Below are 19,118 nucleotides of genomic sequence, written 5' to 3'. Positions count from 1 at the left end.
TTGCCCAGGCAGTTTCCAGTCTGTCACACGGCCACAGCCTGTCACCTAGGCAAACAGAGCATCTCCCCCATTCTAGGAGAAATAAAAATTTGTCTTTATTAAAAAAGTGGCAATAAGGTGAGTATGTAGCCTCCCTGTGCCTTGGGGGGCTTGGGGTGGGTGGTCAGGGCCCTAATCCTTGAGCCAGTCAAGAAACAGGGTTCACCCTTCAAATCACAGCACTGAGGCACTGGTGCCAAGAAATAATCCTGAGGGGGTCCCCAACCTACCTAATCTCGCCTTAGTTTGCAGAGGCACTGTCTGTAGGATCCTGGCTAAGGCTCTAGTTAAGCCTTGAACTAAACTCCCCATCCAGCTGGGTTCTGCAAGCTGCATGGTGGAGCCTTGTGCCCAGGAGGGTCTGTTTGGGCTCATGAAGCAGGAGAGGCCCAGAGGTTCACTGGAAAGCCTTCACCTCACCAGGCCTGGCCTGTGGCATCGGCAGTGCATGGGGTGGGGTCCTTTGGGCCAGGCTCTAGGGCAGACCTTGGGGGTCAGAATACCTGGAGGAGGAGCAAGGGCACAAGGAACCTCCTCTGCTGGAGCTGCTCTACGTGTGACCTGCTCACTGGGCAGTGGGAGAAGGATCCGGTCTAGGGCCTTGGTCCTGGGCTATGTCCCGGGCAGAGGTAAGGCCAGGCTGGCCAGCCTGTAGTGCTCTCGGCACATAGGGACTGATGAAGAAGGACTGCAGGAAACGCTGCCGCAGACCCTCGGGCAGGTAGTAGTGGATGAAGTATATGAGCCCCAGGCCATGACCTGGGTAATAGCGGCGGCGTGGCTGGGCCGCCAGCAGCGCATCGGTGATGGCATCTACCACAGGGCTGAGGTCTGGCAGGGCCTGGCTCAGAGAGTGCAGGAACTGCCCATTCAAGTGCTCGATGTAGTCCTCACCATAGGCCTGCAGCAGCTCTTGAGGCAGGGTGGCCAGCAGCTGCTGCTTGCGCTCTTCCCATTGGTGCACGTCCTTCACTGACTCTGCGGAAGGAGTGCCAAGGCCAGAGTGGGGTCAGTGAGGGAAGCCAAAGCCAGATCCAGTTCTCTAACTCACAACCTGAGACCCGCCCCCAGCCAAAGTCACACCCATTCCTCAGACCCAATCCCACTCCAGAGACGACCACACCCACCCTGCCTTCCTGCTCTCCCCCCACAGGCCCCACCCCCAAATCCCTGAGCCTCACCTGTCTTGAAGCAGGCAGGCTGGATGATGCTGACCTTGACACCCCAGGGCAGAAGTTCACAGCTAAAATTGCCCATGAGCAACGCCAAGGCTGCTTTGGAGGTCCCATAGGCAGCTAAGCATGGAAATGGCATGTCTCCTGGGGATGGATTGGGAGTGGGGGATGCCTCAGCCTGGGCCGGGGACTCCAGTATCTCTCCCCGCCCAGCAGAGGCATCTTTTCTGCTCCAGTGCGGGAGGACCCTCACCTGCTGGGCTGCTCACGGTCACAATTCGACCACTTGAACGACGCAGCAGTGGCAAGAGGCCTTTGGTCATCTCTAGTGCACCAAAGAAGTTCACCTCCATGCAGGTGCGGAAAGTGGCCACTGGACACAGCTCTGCATCCGCCACAAAGATGTTCTGGCCCGCGTTGTTGACCAGGCCCCACAGACCTGAGGGCATGGAGCCAGTAGGGAAGCTGCAGGTCAGTCCTGCAGCACACCTCCAATCTCAGCCCAGCCATGCCCTTTCCTGGCGAAGTTGAGCCTACTGACCTGTGCTGGCGGTGTGGACCTTGGTGAACTCCAGCACACGGCTAATGTCTGCTGGCTTGGTCAGGTCCATCTGTAGCAGCTTCAGACGAGAAGAACAGCAGGCACGCAGCTCTAGGGCCCCAGGGCTATTCAGATCCAACACGGTCGCCAACACTGTGAAGCCCATGGTGTCAAGCTTCTTGGCCGTCGCGTTGCCAAAACCAGAGTCACAGCCTGGTCAGGGAAGGATGGACAGCCAGTGAACTCCACTATGGCCCAGTTCAGCCTGAGACAACCCGGGGTCACCATGGCTGGGATGGGATCCAGGCTTCCGACTCCCGACTTCACAACATCAGCAGCCCTCCCTTCCTAGGCCCATCTCTGGGAGGCTTGGACCCCCTGGCTGAGCTCCTGAGGACCAACTCTTTCACAGCTGTCATCTCCCCGACCCCTCATAGCTACCCTATCAAACATAGCTTATGATCCCCACTTTACAGATGAGGAAACTGAGACCTAGTAATGCTATGTTGCTTCCCCCAAAGTCACTCAGCTGGCACACAGTGAGGTCAGGACTCTGTTGGTAGGTCAGCCAGTCCCAGCTGAGACCCAGCCTCAGCCCTGATGTCCTTTGGTCTGCTTGAGATCAGGCCTCAGCTCGCATATGCAGATATTACTCCCTAGCCTCCCTTCCTTTCTCACTGCCCTTGCCCAGCATTCTTCCCCTTACCTGGACACTGAAGCAGCCCCCTTTTTTCGTTCTGTCCCACCTTGCCCCCTTGAATCCGTTCTCTGCCTAAGTAGCCCGAGGGATCCTTCCCAAAATGACAATACCCTCTGCTTCTGAAAACTTCTCCAAGGCTCCCCACGGCCCTTAGGATAAAGCCAACGTGCTCTGTTCCCATCATCTAGGCCGTGTACCACCTGAGCTCCACCTTCCTTTCCAGTTCAGCACCCTCTACTATTGTTCCAGGCTCCAGGCAGGCTGGAGGCCCATCCCCACCTCATGCTTGACCCTTGGAATTCCAGTGAAGTGGCAACACTGGGACATTCTCTGAGCCTCAAATAACTTGCCCCCAGGACAGGGTCACAGTGGATGAAGACAAAAACAGACCTGCATTAGAATCCCTTCCCACATCCATCAAATGAGATCTGAGGTCAGTTACCACTTGGAGGCTTAATTTCCTGGTTTTGGTATGCAGAGAGATAAACCACGAGGCAGAGCCAGTGTAGGGGTCTAATAAACCCCGGCTCCTTTGATTGTTCCCATTCCAATCCAGCTCCTTGGGTGGTCAACAAGAGGGGGTGAGGGGAGGGGGGTGACCAGGGAGGAAGGAAGCTCTTTAGAGCCTGCCCCCATGGTGGTCCTGCTGATCAGAGGTTACAAAGTGGTTCAGCTCCCCCCGTTCTCTCTGTTGAGGGAGAAAACAAAGCTGGGGGACTGCAAGCTGGGCTTTGTGTAGCTGGGAGCCCACTAGCCAGCCCCAGCTGAGGGGTACTTCCTGGGCAAGTCTGGCTGGAGGAGGGGAGTGAGTGAGTGTGTGTGTGTGTGTGTGTGTGTGTGTGTGTGTGTGTGTCCCCACTTGCCTAAGCTCCCTTCCAGAGCAGACAAGCCCTTCACGGGGAAACTAAGGCCTCCCAGAACCTCAGCTCTGAGGTCCCAACACAATCACCCACACCTTTCATACCCTCTTGCTCACCTGTACACACTCAGAAACCTACGCATACCTCCAACCTACCTGCAGAGAGGCATGAACAACAATGGCTCACTCCCATGAGACCCATACTGCCCAGCAGTACACAGATGTGCACACAAAGCACCCAGCCACTTGACCCAAACCCTGACCCCAGGGCTGAGCTCCCCAAGTAGCCTCGGCTAGGGGTTCTCAGGAGCAGTCCCAGGGAGGGGTGTGTGGCAGCTCTGGCAGGCTCAAGGCACAGTGTTCCTAGCAAGTGAGTCAGGGCCTGGTCACCTACTTGTACTGCAGTCAGTAGTAGTGAGTGAAGAAACCCCAGAGTTTAGGGGCATTGGGAAGCTTGGAGGTCAACTCTCGATGTTTAGATGGGGTGGGTTGGGCAGTCTGCTTCCCCTCCTCCATTGCGGGACTTTGCAACCGGAACTGAAGGAAGACTCAGTCTTACCTCACTTTCAAGCTCAAGGCTAGGAGATGTAACAGTAGCGGCACAAGGACCTGAGGTGAGATCCCAGGAAAGACTGCCTGGGGCACTAGCATCTGAAGAAGACCTGGGTCCTGAGGAGGCGGAACTCACTAGTTAGAAGGCAGGAGGGGAGCTGCCCTGTCCTTGGGGGCAGAAGCTCTTTGCTTTCATACCAGGAAGTCTGTCATCTCTCCTTCCTCAAACCACTAAAACTGGGATCCCTTGAAACTTCTCACTCTACCCTGAACTCACATCTCTCCCACCCAACCTGAGCCATCCTCTATCTCCACCATCTTTACTGAAGCTCAAACCCTCCTGCTACCTTCACCTCAGTACATTCTGGCTTCTTGCTGGGCATTCAAGGCCCCTTCCAAGGAAACAAATGCTTGTCTCACCACATCTCAGCAGCCAGACTGCTTAGTGACTGCCCCCCTCCCCCACAGACCATGCTCATTCCTGCCTCAAGCCTCTGTCCCACACCCTTTGTCTGATCCAAAACACCTTCCACACTCTTACCTATCTCCACCTATCTTCTGAGGCCCAGCTCAAGGATGGCCTCCTCTGGGAAGTTTTCCCAGCTTCCTCTGATCATGCAGGGCCCCCTACTGGACTGAGGTCTCTGAGAAGCCACTCACCAGTGCAAGAGAGCAGAACGGCTGAGCACCTGTCCAAAGCCATGGCGTTAGGGGAGAGACCAGGCTCCCCCTCCCCAATACTAGAGCCAGTAGTGTCCTATACAGTAGTGCCCACTGACTTTTCTCTCCCTCTCCACTTCTGGGTCTCAGCTCCTCCTTCCCTCCTTCTGGTGATAGTGTCCTTGTTCCAGACAAAGAGAGCTCAACAAGGTGGCCAGAAGCACCTGAGCCCAGCTCTCTAAGACCTCACCTCCTTCCCAGGCACAGAGGACCAGGAAGAATGGTGGTGGTGTAATGAATGCAAACTCCGGACGACAACTTCACAGATTGGGTCTGGGTGGTGGGATCTGAGAGGTGGCTGAATGTCCAGCTGTCCCTCATGATGACCTCCAGCTTTTCTGAACTCCAAGGAGCCAATTGGGAGAAGGGGGTCCCAACTCTCCATTTAAGCCTATTCCTCCTGGTCCCAGGGAAGAGACAGGACCTCCCACGTGGGAATGTTAGGCAGAGTTCAAGGGGTGAGGATTCTCTGAAGTTCCTCAGAGCAGTGTCCTCTGTCGGAAGACTGCTGTCTTGGAGAGGGACATAGCATAAACCCCAAGCTCCAGGAGGCTCCTTTCGCAGTCTCCCCTGCGCACCTGCCCACTCCCTGCCTCCTTTTCCCTTCAACACTCCCCAAGCCGTAGGTAGTCAACCCGGACTTGGGGAGGTGCCCTGCGCTTCCTACTTGGCTGACTCCCTGAACCCAGGGGAGAGGGGCTTCCCCACTTCTCGGCTGGGGGTCCCGCGTTGCCTTGGCATGCCCACAGGGAGCCCTCTGGGTGTCCGGTCCCGCCCTCGAACCGGGAGTCGCCGCGCTCCGCGCCCCGCGCACTCACCGGTGATGAGCACCGCGCGAGTCGCCACGGGCAGGCGCTGCGGGCGCGCCAGGCGGGACAACACGATCCAGCCGGTGGCGGCCAACACGGCAAGTGCGGCCAGCGGGGGTAGCAGGCGCTGGCACAGCCAGTCGAGCGCGGCCAGCAGCGCCAGCGCCGCCAACAGCGGGCGGCCCAGACGCAGGTCTGCGCGCAGCAGCTGCAGTAGCGCACGGGCCGCCACGAGCAGCCAGGCGCCGCCCGACGGCCAGGGCCAGCTTTCCATGGCGGCCGGGCCGGGGCGGGGCAGGGACTGGGCTGAAGAGCAGGGACTGGGACTCGGGGCTGGGACGCGGGGTGCAGCAGGACACCAGCCAGGGGCGGGAGGGGATACTCGCTTTCTCTGTTCGCCCTCGGGCCGAGCTTTTAAAGAGCCCCGGGGGCGGGGGCGAGGGCGGAACGGAGGCGGGGAAGGGGCGGGGCTTTCCTTTACTTCTCTTCCCGCACCCCTTGCCAGGCAGGTGCCCCCACCTCTACCTCCCGCCCTCTGCCCCGCCCCCGCGGTCAGATCAGCTTTCGAAGAAGCCGGAACCAAGTCCCAAAGTTGCTGCTCAACTGCTCAACTTGCGGCTGGCCGTGCCCAGGAGAGGTGCGATAGGTCTAGCCCTAGTACCCCGCATGCGCTCACTCCTGCGCTGGTCCGCTGAGCCACGACTGCCAGGTGAGCACATGCACAGCTCACACTTGGTCGGGACACCAGAGGACACACGCAACCTCCATCCTCACACTGACCGCACCTCCGCGGCCAGCGTGCCTGCCAGAATACCTCGGGGAACCAGCCCGCCCTCACCCGGCAGCCTAGGCCAACGCGGGCGTACGCGCCACGCCTTGAGCGGCCGCAGGTGTCTAACACACACGCTCACACCTAAGCTACCTGCGGCCACCGACCGATTTGGGGCTGGGGGCTGGGTGGAGCAGGGTAACAGACCAGATTCTTGGGAGTCTCTGCCCCGCAATCCCCCCACTTCCTTTCACTTTCCAGCCCTGGGTTTGCAGCAAACCTCCTCCCCACAATCTACCCCCCACACAATCCCTCCCCCCTGCTCCCCCCCCCCACCCCGTCCTCCTGCCACACAAGTGTATGTGTGTGGGCGCGGGTGTGTGGAGGGGGGTTCTGAGGAAGCATCTAGGCCTCCCATTAACTCTAGCCCACTCTCCAACCCCAGGGACCCCAAGAGCCAGGCCAATGGGGACACCCGGGGAAGTCAGTGAGGGCAGCCTCTCAGACAGGGTGATCCCTGCCCTGCTCCCAGGATCCCCCAGGGTATAAAGTAAGTGAGTGTGGGTGCATTTCCCTGCCTGTGTGTATGAAGGTCTGTGTTTGTGTGTGGCCCTTTGGGCCCCCACTCTGCCCACCCCCATGTCTGGCACCCTGTGCCTGGCATCCATACCAGGCTCTGCCAGCACAGGGAAGTGGTGCCAGCACCTCACTGCCAGGCGCTGTGCTGAGGCCGGTAGGTCAGCCCATGGTACAGGGGGTCCCTGCTTCTTCTGAGCCCTTGCCCAGTGCCTCATCTATGCCCATACTAGGTCCTGGGGGGCTCATGGACCCCTCCCAATTATGTTGCCCATTCTCTATCTTAGATGCTCAAGTTCTGTGCCAGGGCTTCAAAGCAATGCCTCCTCGAAGCCTTCTCTGCCACCCAGGTATGGCCCCCTGGTGAGCCAGGGGCATCTCAAGGAGGAGCAGGGAGACAGACCCACTTAAGAGGTCCTTTCCAGAGCCACTTCTGAGCTTCTACTTCTTCCTCCTCCTACTGTTTAAGTATGGATGACAAGTTAGCCCTGGCCCTGGGAGGCAGGGCTGGGGAGGGTATGTGTGTCTGACCCTGGGTACATGACCTTGTGTACCTGTGTATGCCTATATTTGTGTACACTCTGTCCATGGACTCCATAGCTTGTCCATACACAAATGACATGTCTCTCCCCATGCCATGACCCTATATAGCATGTAAGTACATTTGTGTATGTGTGTGTTTTTGGTGACTCCCTTGGTCTGCGTCATTCTTTGGAAACTCACGGAAACATTCATTTTCCAAAGTGTGCTGACTCCTATCGTTCTGAACCTGTGGCCTAGTCTCACAGGTGGACACAGCAACCTTGACCTGGCATCCCAATATAAGCTGTAGACTCTGGTTGTGGGACCTACACCCTCCCAGCACCCTACTGAGAGTCTGAGTGTGATTTCTGCAGCTTCAGACCATTAAGTCCCTTGGGACTGTGGAGGGGATGTAGAGGAGAGGATGGCGGGGGGTGGGGGTGGGGGTGGTCTCAGGCAGCCTTCAAGGTTAAGGCCACACAGGTAGTACCAGAGCTTGCCAGAGTAGGAGTCAAAGGGCAGGGAGTTGGAGGACTTCCCTGGTGGTCCATTGGTTGAGAATCCATCTGCCACTGTAGGGGATGCAGGTTTGATCCCTGGTCTGGAAAGATTCCACGTGCTACTGGGGGGACAAAGCATGTGTGCTACAATTACTGAGCCTGCGCTCTAGAGCCTGTGCTGCACAACAAGAGAAGCCACTGCAATGAGAAGCCTCCACACTGCAACAAAGACTGACCCCTGCTCACCATAACAGAGAAAGCCTGTGCACAGCGACAAAGACCCAGCGAAGCCAAAATACATAAAATTTTTAAAAAAGGGTAGGGAGGTGGAAGTTGGAAAGCACGGTGAGGACAGAGTCTGAGAAACAAGATCCTGCACTCCTGGGAAGGAACCATGAAGGGCTCTGACCCACTGGGAAGCATGGGTTGGGGAGACAGACTTGCTTAGAGGGGAATTTAGGGAATTGTCTTTGGTTGTGGAGTGTAGGATGCTAGGATGGGTGGGGCATGTTTCCAGTTCAGCTTCTGGGACACTGCGCCACCTTAGACAGAAATATTTGTCTTGTGTGGTTTGGGTCTCGTGGATGATCTGCCACATTTGTATTTAACACCCTTCTCTCCCAGAAATTCATCCCACTTCCTAGGCCAGGCCTTCCTACCAGGATCTATACTCCAGCCCACTGTGGCCACCTGAGCAGCTGACTCCTTACCTTTCATCAGGTGGAGACATTCTGGAAATAGAAAGAAGGTGGTTTAGGCAGTCATGGCTGGGAGGGGCTGGCCCAGCCCTGTCTGAGGCTTGGTGCCAGGCTGTGCCTGCCCAAGGGCAGAGAACCAGCCTCTGCCAGAACCAGGAGTCTGGGCTGGCAGGGCCCTCCAGGGAGAAGGAGGAGCAGAGGGCAGGAGCCCCAGCAGATAAGGCAGGGTTGGCAGGGGCAGAGGAATGAAGGGCAACCAGAAGGAGCGGAGCCCCTGAACCACCTCACCTCTAGGCCCTCAACCCACAGTCTCCCTTAGTCTCACCCTGCCCTCACCACCCACCCAACTCCTTAATCAGAAACTTGGTGAGCCAAACCTTCAGCATGCCCCAGGCTCTGGAGGGCCATGAGGTGGGTTGGGGGCTGGCAGTCTGGCTCCAGTCGGCTCCAGCTGAGTCCAACAGCTCACTGGCACCACCTTCTGGCCTTTGGGGAGGGCACGGCTCTGAAGGGGATAAAGTGAAGGTGACTGTCGGATGTGAGGGTGGGAGGAACAGAAATCCAGGATGGGGCCTGCCAAGTGGTAGTCTCTAAGAGCTCACTTTCTGTTCTCTTACCACACTGTGTTTCTGGAGCCAAGCGCTGCCTATCACCCCTTTCTTCCTCTGTGGTCAGGTTCAGAGGCAGCAGAATCCCAAGGAGGCCCTGCTCTCTGCTCACCCATGGCAGAGGGGAGCCTCTTCCTGCCGATGGCCACCCCCTTGCCCCAGTTCCACACCCCATCCCTCCCCGTCCTCAAAGACAGCAAACTTGTATTGCATTCCTACTGTGTGCCTGGCCCTGTGCTGGGCACTGTGGCTATAACAACTAACCACTGGCTCCTTTCTGGCAGCATGCACCCCAGTTTGGCTCTGCCCTCTCCCCCTGGGAACCACCATAAAGAACTTCTCTCACTCAATCCTGTATCCCTTTCCCCAAGCATTGTTCTCATGCTCTCCTCCCCACAACACCCGCCCCCTTTCTCAGCTGCATTTCTCGAAAACTGTCTTGGTCACCATCTTCACTCTCCTCTCTCCCACTCTATCTCTGAGTCAGCTCCAGCTCCTGGCCACGCCAGAGGTCACCAGTGAATGACAGTCCAGTCCTCAAATACCAAGGACACATCTTTGCTTTCAGTTAACTCCTCTGTACCCTGGGCCCTTTCTCCCTTCGGCACCTGCAAAGCCACTGCTACTGGGTTCCCTCCTACCTGTCCGGCTCTCCGTCCCGGCCTCCTTCATAAGCTTCTCTTCCCTGTGGGTGAACCTCTGGCTGTGGAGGGCTCATGCTCTGTCCCTCCCCTACCATGAGCTCATCTTCCTACTCGCATGTTGGTGACTCCCACGCTCCTTTCCAGCCAAGACTTAATTCCAGGCCCACATGTCCAGCTGCCCCTGGATGCCTCCCCTGGACACCCATAGGCCCCTTACACTCAGCATGTCCAAAACTGGTCTCATCATCTTCTCTAGTTCTGGCAGCCACACCCTTCCCAGCTCATCCTCAGTCTTCATTCCATGCACTGGCCTCCAAACTTCTTGCTCTGTTCCAAGCCTTGGGTTCAGTGCAGAGGCCTCACAATAGCCCTTTGTAGTGGGTGTCATCTGGAGAAGGCAATGGCACCCCACTCCAGTACTCCTGCCTGGAAAATCCCATGGACAGAGGAGCCTGGTAGGCTGCAGTCCATGGGATCGCTAAGAGTCGGACACGACTGAGCGACTCTACTTTCACTTTTCACTTTCATGCATTGGAGAAGGAAATGACAACCCACTCCAGTGTTCTTGCCTGGAGAATCCCAGGGATGGGGGAGCCTGGTGGGCTGCCGTCTATGGGGTCACACAGAGTCGGACACGACTGAAGTGACTTAGCAGCAGCAGCAGCAGTGGGTGTCATCATTACTATTTTATATTCAAGGAATATAAAATATAACTGAGGCTTCCAGGGGCTAAGAAAATTGTTCAAGGTCTCAAACTCAGGTTCACCTAAGTTTGAATCTTGGACCAGCCCCAAGATTCAAACTCAGGTATACCGGAGCTCGAAGACCGAGAACTGTGTTAACACAGAGCTACGTTTGCCATGCACTTCCTTGGTGGCTCAGTGGTAAAGAATCCACCTGCCAATGCAGGAGATACAAGGTCAATCCATGGGTCAGGAAGATCCCCTAGAGAAGGAAATGGCAACCTACTCCAGTATTCTTGCCTGAGAAATCCCGTGGACAGAGAGAGGAGCCTGGTGGGCTACAGTCTATGTGGTCCCAAAAGAGTTGAACATGACTTAGCTACTAAACAACAACGTTTCACCACCTCTGACTTCATTCTGAGGGCAAAGGAGAGCTGGGAAAGGTCTTGAGCAAATAAGACCCTGTCCTGGTTGGCTAGGAAATGGGTTTGGGGACAAGGCACGAGGGGAGGCTGGGCGTCTTGTTGGTGCATCCCTGCGAGGGACAGCAGTCTGTTTTGGACAAACTGAACCTGAAGTGCTCGTGGACATGCGAGGGTTGAGCCCAGAGGCAGCTGGGTGCCTGTGGTCCCCAGCACACCACTCATGTGGTACAAATGCCTGGGAGATTGTCAACTCACCAGGCATGAATGAGTGCCCCGTCCGTCTCCTCTAGCTGTGCACTTGGAAGCCAGGCCCTTCGCTTACTGGGCAGAAGGAATGGGGACATGCGGAAAGCCAGAAGTATTCCTTGTATTTTCAAACTGTGTCCAGCACCCTCCCTGAACTTCTTTGCTTCCAAGATTGAAGGCAGATATTTGGGGATTAGGGCCCTTGAGCTTGGGAAACACTAAGAGAATTTGCTCTCAAGGGTTTTCTGGACCAGTCCCAGGGGAAAGGCAAGTCCCAGCTGAGAACATTTACTGGGCTAGCTTGGCTGACTCCAGATGAAACTGGTCATCTTGAGTCCTGCAGGGCAGCTCTGAGTTATTCCTAATCCTCTGCCACATTTACTATTGCTTGCCAGTCCTTGTGTTCGACTTCCTCATACTTAATTTTACGTACTATCCTCACATCATCCGAATGAAGCAGGTACCACAATTCTATATATAAGAAGTTCAGTGATTACTCAGCCATCCAGACACTCTGCTCTGTCCCCTGTCAGCTAAGGAGGTTGGCATTATTCAGTGGGCAATACCCAGGCAAAAGACTATCAACCTTTTAAAACTTGCTTCTGGGAGTTCAGGGTTTTTGAGCACGAGCCACCCATTTTCCTTGTTTGGCCCTGCAATAAGCCCTTCTCTATTCCAAGAAAATAAAAGAATAATAAATAAATAAAATTTGCCTCTGGATTAGAAACATGTCTCCCAATGGTAGAATTAAGGCAAGTTGTTAAAAACTAATTCCAAAACTTGCTTCCTTACAGCTTCCATCACCCTGATTCAGGCCTTTTCTTGGCAGAACAACTGCAAAAGATACAAAACTTAGTTGCTGTTGGCTGGCTGGTTTAATTCATTTGCATATACATAATTCAGTCCCACCCCTCGTGGCTAATACCCTACTTGGGGAGCTGTGGCTGTTTTCTGATTGCTGGTAGGAGGCCTATGTGTGTTGTTTTTTTTAATAAACTGAAACCAGATGGAGAAGAGTTTTGTTCACTGCCTTGTCTACAATTTTCTCCAGCAAATTCCTTGAAAAGCCAACCACCTATGAGTGGTGCCTATTCTCTTTGGAGGTCCCTCACCGCTGGCATGCAAATAGCAAGCAGGGCTGGGATTTATAAAAGTGAAAACAAAAAGGAGAAAGAGAAGCTTCTTGGCCCAAGGGCTCTTGGGTACACAGTGGGGTCATCTCCTCGTGGAGCCCCAATTTTAGGTCTGCACTTACAGTTTTTGTCTTCCTCTCCTTCTCTCTTGAGTTGGGAACTGAGCTGGGCTTGAATCAAAATCACCTGGACTACTACTTGGTGAAAATATGGATTCCAGACCCCCACCCGCTTTGCAGCACTAACTGCTGGCAGGAGACCCTGACTCTCAGGATGGGTTGATCTTTGAGTCAGTTATCCTCTGGAAGGGGTCCAAGCCACTCTTGCTTTCATCTTGGGAAGACTAGCTGCTCAAGATGGTTATAGAAATATTTTTAACCGCCAGCCAGGTCTAAGGCTTTGTAATGCCCCTTGAGCACCTTGTCAAGAGATTCCTTGTTCCGAAAAATAAGCAAGTACAACCCCTGGTCAAGGGGTTAAGATTTTTCTTTGGAAGTTGAATTGAGCATTGTCCTAGTGAAGTATGACCCAGTCACTAGGCAGGAGAGAACATGTCTTTCCCAGCTCCGACCTTCATTCCTAGCTCAGATCTCTGTTCTTTTGGATTCCAAGGCTTTTTAGATAATTGTGTCAGGTTACATAAGCTTTTGAGATATGAGGGAGCACTCAAAGGAAATTCCTCTGGGAGCAGGCATGAGAGGTTCCGCCACATAATTTGCTTTAAAGTATTTGAGGAAAAATTCAGGTGCCTCAGCCCTGCACATTTCTGAAATAAAGTAAGAACAGTCAACGACTTTGTATGTATGCACCATTCCCCCATAGAAATGAGGAAACAAAAAGATACGCTGAAGAGCGAGCGAAACTGCTCCCAGGGAGCACGTGCAGGGCCAGGTGGCCAGTTGCAAAGAGGGCAGCTTTGACTGAGCTGCCATGGAAGTCCTTATCAGCACAGGATACCTTTCCCTATCTGCCTTTCTGCATATTAGATAACACATATAGTAAATACAAGCCTTCATTTTTCTAAGAAACAAAAAATAAAAACTGAATTACTGCCAGAGAAGCTTTAAAATCATTAGTTCCTAGGACACTGTAGGCACATTCTCCACACACCATCATTTTCATGTCATTTGCCTCCGAGGGATGGCCCTGCATCAGCTCTGTTGCATAAGGTGCTGCTTCCAAACACCTTGTTCCTGACTGGAGACACAGAATAAGTTTTATCTAGGTCTGTGAGAGTTCTGGAGGGGTGACATCGTGTTCCAAGCTGTACCAGTTAGTGTCAACAGTGAGAAAGGTGCCAGAGTCTTCTTACCAAGGAAGCTGAGAGAATATTGTATACACCAAACAGCGCTCCTTTCTTAAAGCACAAAGTGCTCACAAAAGCTACTCAAGAAGGGAAAATTAATGGGAGGAAAATGTATTCAATGTAGTGAAGGGAAAAACAAAATCTTTACAAGGGACATGGAAATAACAGATTTACTATGATGAAGGGACGGTAGTATAGGAAAGTCCATTTTTACACCAAAAATAATTCAACAGGTATTATTTACAAAAGCCTTCACAAAAGAATTCCTATTAAGTAACACTATCCTTTCATTTGTTTGTTCCCGCCTTCATTCATACAACAAACATCTATTGAGTGCATTTGTGTTCCAGGCTCCATGCTCAGGGAATGCCTTGGTGAGCTAGATAACTGTTCCCCACCTTGTGGGCTCCGCATGTGGCTGGAGGACAGCCCCTAATCAGATCACTACACAGTCAAGCAGCCACGACAGACAGGAGGCACTAGAAAGCAGAGTCTCATGGCCTCTTCTATTCTGAGGGTTGGAGAAAGCTTTCTAGGAGGAGGTGGTGTTCCAGGTAGCAAGAACATCGCATGCAAAGACCCCTAATATAAGAGGGAATCTGGTCCTTCAAGGAGAGAGGAGCCAGGAGGCATAAGGGAGGTCTTGGAGGCTGTGGTGAATGAGGAGGTTTTTATTCTAATTTCATGGTATATGGAGATACTGCTTCCTGTGAAGCAGGGAGAGTCACTGAGAGTGGTAGCAAGAAGTAAAATAATCAGTTCGCCTTCCTTTCTTCCTTCCTTCCTGCCTTTCATTTATTTATTTTTGGCTGTGCTGGGTCTTCATTGTTACATGTGGGCTTTCTCCGGTTGCAGCAAGCAGGGGCTACTCTAGTTGCAGTGTGTGGGTGTCTCGTTGCCATGACTTCTCTGTTTGCAGAGTATGGGCTCTAGAGCACAGGCTCAATAGTTGTGGTACACAGGCTTTGTTGCTCCACAGGATGTGGGATCTTTCCAGACCAGGTATCGAACCCGTGTCTTCTTAACCACTAGATCACCAGGGCAGGCCCTCTTCCCTTTTTCTTTTCTTTCTTTCTTTCTTCTTTTTTTTTTTGACAGCCCCAAGCTATCAGGAGAATGGACTGATGGGGAGGGGAGCCACCAGTGGAGGTAGAAAGAGCGACAGTCACAAGGCCTCTATGTTTGCCAGGGCAAGAGGTGCTTGTGGCCATGGGGACAAGCCAAGTAAATGGGCTGACTCATCCAAGGCCCATTGGAAAGGGTACTGTGATTCAGACAAAATGGACCCAGAGAACAAGATCTATGGCTAACCACATCCCACCAGTGAATCTGATAATTAAAATTTAATTCCATTAGTTAATGAAACGGAGAGCATCATTTCCTGATAGAAAGACAAGTAGGGTCTAGATTATATGTATCAGTGTCCATTTCCAGTGGAACATTCTGTGTGCTTCATATGCAGGACCACATTTTCAGGCCTCGTTGTGGCCCTATCCAGTAAGGAGCTGTTGTTACTGCTACTTCACATAGGAGCAAACTGGATTTAGAGAAGTTGGGGAATTTACCCAGCTGGTGACTGGCAAAGCTGGGATTGAAACAGGTAACCATTGATATGCCCTGGGACAAGAAACAAGTTCCAGGAAGCCTGGGGATACATTGACTCTAATTAAGGATGGGCTGTGGGTCTAGCCCAGGTTGGGGTGAACTGCCCGGGGGTCTCTTCTGGCAATTCTAGGAGTCAGGTAAGTGAACTTGGAACCTTCTCATCATACACATGTGTACAAGTTCTTTAAACCACAGTTAGGTCTTTTTGTCTCTCTAGCCTGGGCTGTTCACCATGGACAGACTTGCCTTGCTAGTCAGGGACAGCCACTCTGGACAGGAACACGTCCTGCCCTAGGAGAGGACTTCTGTCCCAGAAAAATGTGTCTCATGTTTTCAAAGAAACTGGCCAGAGCGGGGCAGGAGGAGCTGAGACTAACTACACTTTGAGTAAAAGGAATACTGTGCGAAAGAGCCTGGGGGTGGGAGCTAATGCCTTGTGTTCCAGGAGATGCACCGATCAGGGGACAGGGATGAGGAGGTGGACAGGAGCTAGCTGAGCTGGGCTTTGAAAGCCAAGATTTGGCATTTCAGTTGATCCTAAGGGCAAAGAAAGCCCTGGAGGTAACTTAAACAGAAGACTGATGAGGTGGTGTTAGCAAAGTACGGCCTTCCTCAGTAGGTGATGCCCTGGGCAGTGTCAGGTTCTGGACTGGTGACCACACCACGATGACAGAATCAGGACACCATCAAACTGCCTGTGCTATTAAAACTCAGATTTGGCCAGAGGAAGTCTTTTCAGAGAGCTTAGTCTGGAGTCACTCAGATACCTGGGCAGTCATTTTTGTTTCAAATGAAACAGCTTTGGGACTTCCCTGGTGATCCAGTGGCTACGACTCCATGCTTCCAATGCAGGGGGTGTGAGTTTGACCCTTGGTCAGGGAAACCGCAACCAAGTTTGCACGCTACAACTAAAGATCCCGTGTGCCGCAACCAAGATTGAAGATCCTGCATAACACAACTAAGACCTGGTGCCACCAAATAAATAAATATTTTTTAAAAATGAAACAGCTTTCATTGGTTAAATATACATGTACTTAATCCTATTTGAAACCCACTATATTAGTTTCCTATTGCTGATACAACAAAGTGCCACTAATTCAGTGGCTTTGTTGTTCAGTTGCTAAGCTGTGTCTAACTCTTTGCAACCCCATGGACTGTAGCAACCAGGCTCCTCTGTCCATGGGATTTTCCAGGCAAGAATGCTGGAGTGGGTTGCCATTTCCTTTGCCAAGGGATCTTCCCAACCCAGGGATCGAACCCACATCTCCTGCATTGCAGGCAGATTGTTTACCCATGAGCCACCAGGGAAGCCAATTCAGTGGCTTAAAACAACACAGGTGTATTATCTTCCAGTTCTAGAGGTAAGAAGTTTGAAATGGGTGTCACTGGGCTAAAGTTAAGGTGTCAGCTAATTGGTTCTTTCTGGAAGTTCTAGGGGAGAATGTTTCCTTGCCTTTTCTAGATTCTAGAGGACACCTGCATTTGCTGGCTCATGGCTTCTTTCTCTGTCTTAAAAACCAGAAGTATAATGTTTTCAAATCTCTCTGACTTCTGTTTTCATCATCACGTCTCCTCCCACTCTGACCATCCCATGCCTCTCTCTTGTAAGGGTCCTTGTGATTACATTGAGCTCACCTGGGTAATCCAGGATACTCTCTTCCATCTCAAAACCCTTTCGTATCTGCAAAGTACACTTTGCCTTGAGAGGCAGCGTATTCATAGATTTCAGAAATTAGGATATGTACATCTTTGGGAGGCCATTATTCAGGCTGCTGCTGCTACTGCTGCTAAGTCGCTTCAGTCGTGTCCAACTCTGTGCCACCCCATAGACAGCAGCCCACCAGGCTCCCCCGTCCCTGGAATTCTCCAGGCAAGAACACTAGAGTGATTTGCCATTTCCTTCAACAATATTATTCAGGCTATTACCCACTTTAACAAATGATCAGAAAGAATGGTAAGCCTGGCAGCTAAGAGGAGAAGGGACTGGAAGCAGGCAGGCTGATGTTAGGGAGACAGACAGAAGGCTGCTGCAGAGACAGCAAAGGAGAAACTGGTGCTGTGGGCTAGAGTGGAGTGGGAAGAATGGACACAGGACATATTTCAGAGGGAGTGAGAAGAATGGACATAGGACATATTTTGGAGGGAGGAACTGCCTGTTTGTGGGGACTGTCTGGATTAGATGGGCAAGGACTAGGAAGAGACTGGGTAGGTAGTGGTGCCCTTTGGAGGGCCTAAAGGGAGAAGGAGGTTTGTGGCAAGGACAAAAAGGGCATATAGGGATATGCTGCATTTAGATACTCATGGGACAGCTAGAGGGGACTTCCCAGGTGACACTAGTGGTAAAGAACCTGCCTGCCAATGCAGGTAGACATAAGAGACCTGGGTTCTATTCCCTGGGTTGGGAAGCTCCCCTGGAGAAGGGCATGGCAACCCTCTCCAGTATTCTTGCCTGGAGAATCCCATGGACAGAGGAGCCTGGTGGGCTATGGTCCATAGGGTCACAGAGTCAGACATGACTGAAGTGAATTAACATGCATGCATGCACAGGACATCTAGGAGCAGTGCCTGGGAGGCAGATGGACCCAGGGTTTGGTGGCTTGACTCTCCAGTCCCTGCCTTCCCTGTGGGCATATAATGGCTCATCCTCCACCATGATTTTTGGGTCACCATCTCTCTTCAGCCCTAAATTCTACAATTCCAGATTAGAGTTGAGTTGTCTTGTACTTTTGAGGCCAAAGTAGCATTGATATTTAGTCCATATAGTTTACCAGTCCTGGAAACAAGCATTTATATGGTAGACAGATAAAGACACTTGCATAAGACCCAGAATCATAACATGACCGAGCAGGAGTTGCTATTTTGCCTTTATTGCATGCTTGTGGCTGATAATTTTAGGGATAGGGGTGTTTTTTGTCCAGCCCATGTTGAGCAGGCAGCCAGCCAGCTGCTCACTTTCCTATGGCCTAGAAATATGGATAGAGCACCTGGTGGAAGACAGAGCCTCTTCCTGTCTTTTGAGAAAGCCTGAGCTCATGAGAGGGTTCATTCTGAGTGTCCCCAAGTGGAGGGGAGAGGGCGCATTCAGGGAAACCAAGTTCAGCAGGAAGGGAAGAGAGTCTGAAGCCCCTGAAATGGAGGAGGCAGGTGCCTGTCTCCCAGCAGCCCCAGGGTAGCAGGCATGATCCCATGAAGCCCAAATCTGAAAGTCCTGTGGGTTGGGGCAATGACTGCGGCCTTAGTACCAGAGAGGACACATGACCAGAGAGTGCTTCTCACAGTGCTTGCTGCTGCAGGAGATTCTGAATCCTTGGAATAAACTGGGTAAAGAGGAACCTAGTAGAGACCAAGACCAAATTTCCCTCCAGCCTGGAATATCAGAAATCCCAGTAGGATTTATGCTTGACTTAAAGGAAATAAAGAAAAGAGAACTTATTCTTTTGGCCACATGATGCCAAAAGTGGGACCATAAGTCTGTGGGACCTTAGTTCCCCTGCCAGAGACTGCACCCGACCAGGGATTGAACCCAGGCCCTCTACAATGAGCGCACAAAGTTCTAACCACTGGACCCAGGGAAGTCCCAGAAAGGAGATATTTTCAGCTCTTACACTTCACACGTTATATTATGGACCACCTTCATATTTATTTGCTTTTCGATATATATTCCTCTTAGCCTGTTATCTCCCTGAAGGGCAGGGATCTCGTGGGTATTCCCTAGGATACGTCCAGTGCCCAGCACATACTCTTATTAAACTGTGCAGGCTGGCTGACGGTTTCCCTAACAGTGATGGGCTCAGGGGAGAAAATGGAGCGGAACGCTTACGGGACAAGTTAGGATTTAGAGAAGACAAGCTGTGGATTGGGGGTAGAGAAAAGTGTGTTTTTGAGGAAGAATGTTGAAAAGGAATGGAGAATGGGGAGCCATGGGGTCCGCGTGAGCCCCGCCCCAGCCTGGGTGCCAGCGCGACGTGACGCAGCGCGGTTTGGCCGCTGTGGGGCGCCGTAGCCCAC

The 19,118-nt window shown here is 52.6% G+C and overlaps 1 protein-coding gene across 3 annotated transcripts; it reads right to left on the bottom strand.

The window, feature by feature from the left end:
• Positions 1–70: 70 nt before the first annotated feature.
• HSD11B2 (hydroxysteroid 11-beta dehydrogenase 2) lies at positions 71–9,793 on the bottom strand. 3 transcript variants are annotated; one of them, XM_010814420.3, is made up of 6 exons: positions 9,710–9,793; positions 8,838–8,965; positions 1,756–1,968; positions 1,468–1,653; positions 1,221–1,358; positions 71–1,017 (listed from the first exon to the last, which is right to left on the bottom strand). In XM_010814420.3, exons 2-6 carry the CDS (start codon positions 8,866–8,868, stop codon positions 605–607), a joined length of 981 nt encoding a protein of 326 aa, XP_010812722.1. In that variant the 5' UTR covers positions 8,869–8,965; positions 9,710–9,793; the 3' UTR covers positions 71–604.
• Between the last annotated feature and the right edge of the window lie 9,325 nt (positions 9,794–19,118).

Source organism: Bos taurus, chromosome 18 (assembly GCF_002263795.3).
Source record: "Bos taurus isolate L1 Dominette 01449 registration number 42190680 breed Hereford chromosome 18, ARS-UCD2.0, whole genome shotgun sequence".
Lineage (NCBI taxonomy): Eukaryota > Metazoa > Chordata > Mammalia > Artiodactyla > Bovidae > Bos > Bos taurus.
This window is presented reverse-complemented; position numbering and strand designations above follow the sequence as displayed.